The sequence below is a fragment of the Sinocyclocheilus anshuiensis genome, unplaced genomic scaffold (assembly GCF_001515605.1).
Source record: "Sinocyclocheilus anshuiensis isolate Anshui unplaced genomic scaffold, SAMN03320099.WGS_v1.1 scaffold2060, whole genome shotgun sequence".
Lineage (NCBI taxonomy): Eukaryota > Metazoa > Chordata > Actinopteri > Cypriniformes > Cyprinidae > Sinocyclocheilus > Sinocyclocheilus anshuiensis.
The window spans coordinates 285,592-288,980 of record NW_015551163.1 but is presented as its reverse complement, the minus strand read 5'-3'; the positions used below and the strand labels follow the sequence as shown (position 1 = coordinate 288,980).

Sequence of the window (3,389 nt, the reverse complement as noted above, 5' to 3'; positions counted from 1 at the left end):
TGTATATATATATATATATATATATATATATATATATACTGTGTATATATATATCCTCATTTAACATCCTCATTTAAATAAGGTAAATATGTGTATAGTCTCATAGCTGTTGTACTCCAGGTGCTCCACCCCTTTGTGTGTTCTGTTATGGTGTTCAGTTTGATTTAAGCACTTTAATTAACCAAAACCTTTGTTTGTCTGCTTAAATATTAACAACATTTTACCAGGAAAAAAAATGACAGCGTTATAATCTAATTCTTAGTGCAGGAGACCTCACAATTGCACCCAAAGCAGCTCTGATCCTCTATAGGACTTTTGTTTCAGGAAAAAACGAATAACCTGGATTGTTTGTTTTCCCAGAGTCACACTCCTCTGCACTAAAACACAACTGTCAAACAGTACCTGCGACTCTGATTGGCCAGTTCACAGGAAAATAAAGAGCTTTACCTTTGAATAAGCTCCGCCTATAGCTAATAACCTCAGCGACGCTGCTGTGCAAACACGACCATACACAAACATACCTAAAACAAAACGGACATGCAGGCCTACGACCATAACTGCAAACAGAAATGTGTGCATGTGCATTCATGCTAAACCAAAAACACAAAAAGCTGGAGAAAATGGCAGATTTGTATGTGGACTCTCTCTCGAGGTCAGTCATGTAGAAGAGTCGTGTGTGAGACAGGTATTCACGAGCTCAGCTCTTCCCCACATTCTGCACGCATGTTTCGGCTGAATCTGTTTCTGCACACACAGCTCTGTCTCTTTTTAAAGACTGCTCCTTTTGTCCAGAACCGATTCGCAGACTAGATATGCAGCAGCAGGCAGATATTTGACACTATTGTGTGAAGTTGGTGCCCACTGCTTTTGTGCTTCCCTCTCTAACCATCTAAAACTCTAATATAAAATCCATGTTTCAGAGCCGGTACAGGTGAGTAAGTTTTATTGAGAGGAGTTATTTCATAAGGGTTATGCCTTCACAGGTGAAAAGTGCAATCCATAGGACTAATGATCCACCTCAAGCCAACATTAGAAACCTTCACTTGTGACTCATGTGGCGCTGGCTCAAGGGAGCGGCTCGTGCTACCGATCATCATCTCACACTTATTACACAGTCAAGTCACAAGGGATGAATAATACTATTGTCTCATTTCCATCAACATCAGTCCTGACAAGCATTACACAAAATTACCTTTTGGCAATACTTTATATAATAAATTTCTATTAAAAAATGTAATGTACATATTTAATATAACAAAGTAATATTATTGTTTTATTGAATGTTACAGCTAATAAAACTTTTACTAACTATTATTTTATTTTTAAAATGACCATTTAAAAGCTTAAAATTTATGTTTAAAATTAATTTAAAACATTTAATTTAAAATGTAAAAACTTAATTTCTATTTATTTCTTCATGTAATTTATATCACTATTGTAAAATTTAAATGTATATTATTATCAGTGTTGTGTAAGTTACTCTAAAAAAGCAACTGATTACTAGCTACTAATTAGATCTTCAGCAACTAATTAGATGACTATACTAATTACTCTCTAAAAAGCAATGCATTACTTATTGCTAATTACTTTCTAAATCCCATATTACCATCAAACCAGTTGAACAACACAAGAATAGACATAAAACTGCTCTTTTTTTCTTATAAAATAAATAATATAAAACTGCTAAATTATTTGAAAACTGACCAATGTATTTAAAGGAAAAAGTTTACATTAAAAACATAAATTTTAACACTAGATTATACATTTTGATGTTAAATCCATTATTGTTTTATACAGAATTGTTCTACAGTCTATACAGTTTTTAATGCAATTACATAAAAAATAACTATAATTTGTCACTAATGAAACACCACTTATTAATTCAACGAGTGTACAGTGTACACTTCTAATAATAGCTACAGGATGCAGAGGAGGAAACGAGAAGAAAGGTAAGGAAATGCCTGTGAGCTCCGCTGGGAACGACCCAAACCGTTCAGAACCGGGCCAATGAGAGAGATGTGAGGGAGTCGCGTGCACACACACTTTGACACTCAGCGCGCACACACACAGAGTCCTGAACATTAAACAAACCACAATAACATTAAGCAACTTAAGCGCATAAATATACAAATACTGAGAAATATGAAAGAATATAGAAATATACAGCGAGTTTGGTATTGTATCGATCATATATTTGTTCTCTAGAACAGAAACAACAGGACATCCTTGTTATACCAACATGAAAATAGTATTTTCATATCCAACTTACCTCGGTGAAAAAGTTATCCATTGTCCTTATAATTATGAATCTCTGAGGTCTTCACAGAAGTCAACAAGCCGAACCATAAGTGTAACACAACAGAGTGAAAAGTGTCATGCAGCCTCTCACTGCATCTCACTGATCTCTAGACCACTGAAGCCAGTTTGTTTCTCTCTCGCGCAAAGACACGTCTTTGTTTCAGACCATACATATGTTGGAAACTATCATATGTCCCGCTGCCAATCACGAAAGCAGCAAAAAGCTTAATCTTCCCCGAGGTCAGTGACACCGGGGCTCGTAAATCCGCAGCGTGACGGGATATAAAGACGCGGCGCGAGGTCACTTTGTATGCCGGTGTGACACGCGCCTCGGTAAACAGCGAAGGCTTCGTCACCTGCCAAGTTTGCAGTGACTCCGCTGAGTCGGCTCGCTGTCTGTTGACTCCGCCCCCCGCGCGGTTTGAACGGCAAAACTTCTGGAGATCCGTGGCCTCGCTCGCGCGCTCCTCCTGCTGTTCCCGTCCAGTAGCCCCTCGCTGCAGAACACAAGATCCAGGGGGCGTGATTGCATCCACTCATTCACACAATCAGAGCCACGCCCCCCCTCATTCACACACTCAGAGCCACGCCCATCTCATTAACACACACAGAGCCACGCCCCCCTCATGCGCTAATGATGACACAGCTGTTTCACGATTGGCCAAATTCACCACATGATAACAATGATGTGTGTTTCTAACATCTTCAAATCCAATATTGCTCTTAAATCTGTGTTTTTAGAACAGTAAGAGAGGTCACTTTGTATGCCGGTGTGACACGCGCCTCGGTAAACAGCGAAGGCTTCGTCACCTGCCAAGTTTGCAGTGACTCCGCTGAGTCGGCTCGCTGTCTGTTGACTCCGCCCCCCGCGCGGTTTGAACGGCAAAACTTCTGGAGATCCGTGGCCTCGCTCGCGCGCTCCTCCTGCTGTTCCCGTCCAGTAGCCCCTCGCTGCAGAACACAAGATCCAGGGGGCGTGATTGCATCCACATCTAGGGGGTGGAGATTGGTAGGTTTAGGGGTGGAGATTGGTGGGTTTAGGGGTGGAGATGGGTGGGTTTAGGGGTGGAGATGGGTGGGTTTAGGGGTGG

General features: G+C 40.5%; 1 protein-coding gene across 1 annotated transcript in view; it reads right to left on the bottom strand.

Moving 5' to 3' along the window:
* LOC107663346 (unconventional myosin-X-like) overlaps positions 1–2,707 on the bottom strand; it is a 44,970-nt gene extending 42,263 nt beyond the window's left edge. The window contains exon 1 of the mRNA XM_016453553.1: positions 2,270–2,707. Coding sequence (XP_016309039.1) covers positions 2,270–2,290 — 21 coding nt within the window. The 5' untranslated portion in view covers positions 2,291–2,707. The remainder of the gene's footprint in view (positions 1–2,269) is intronic.
* Positions 2,708–3,389: the final 682 nt, after the last annotated feature.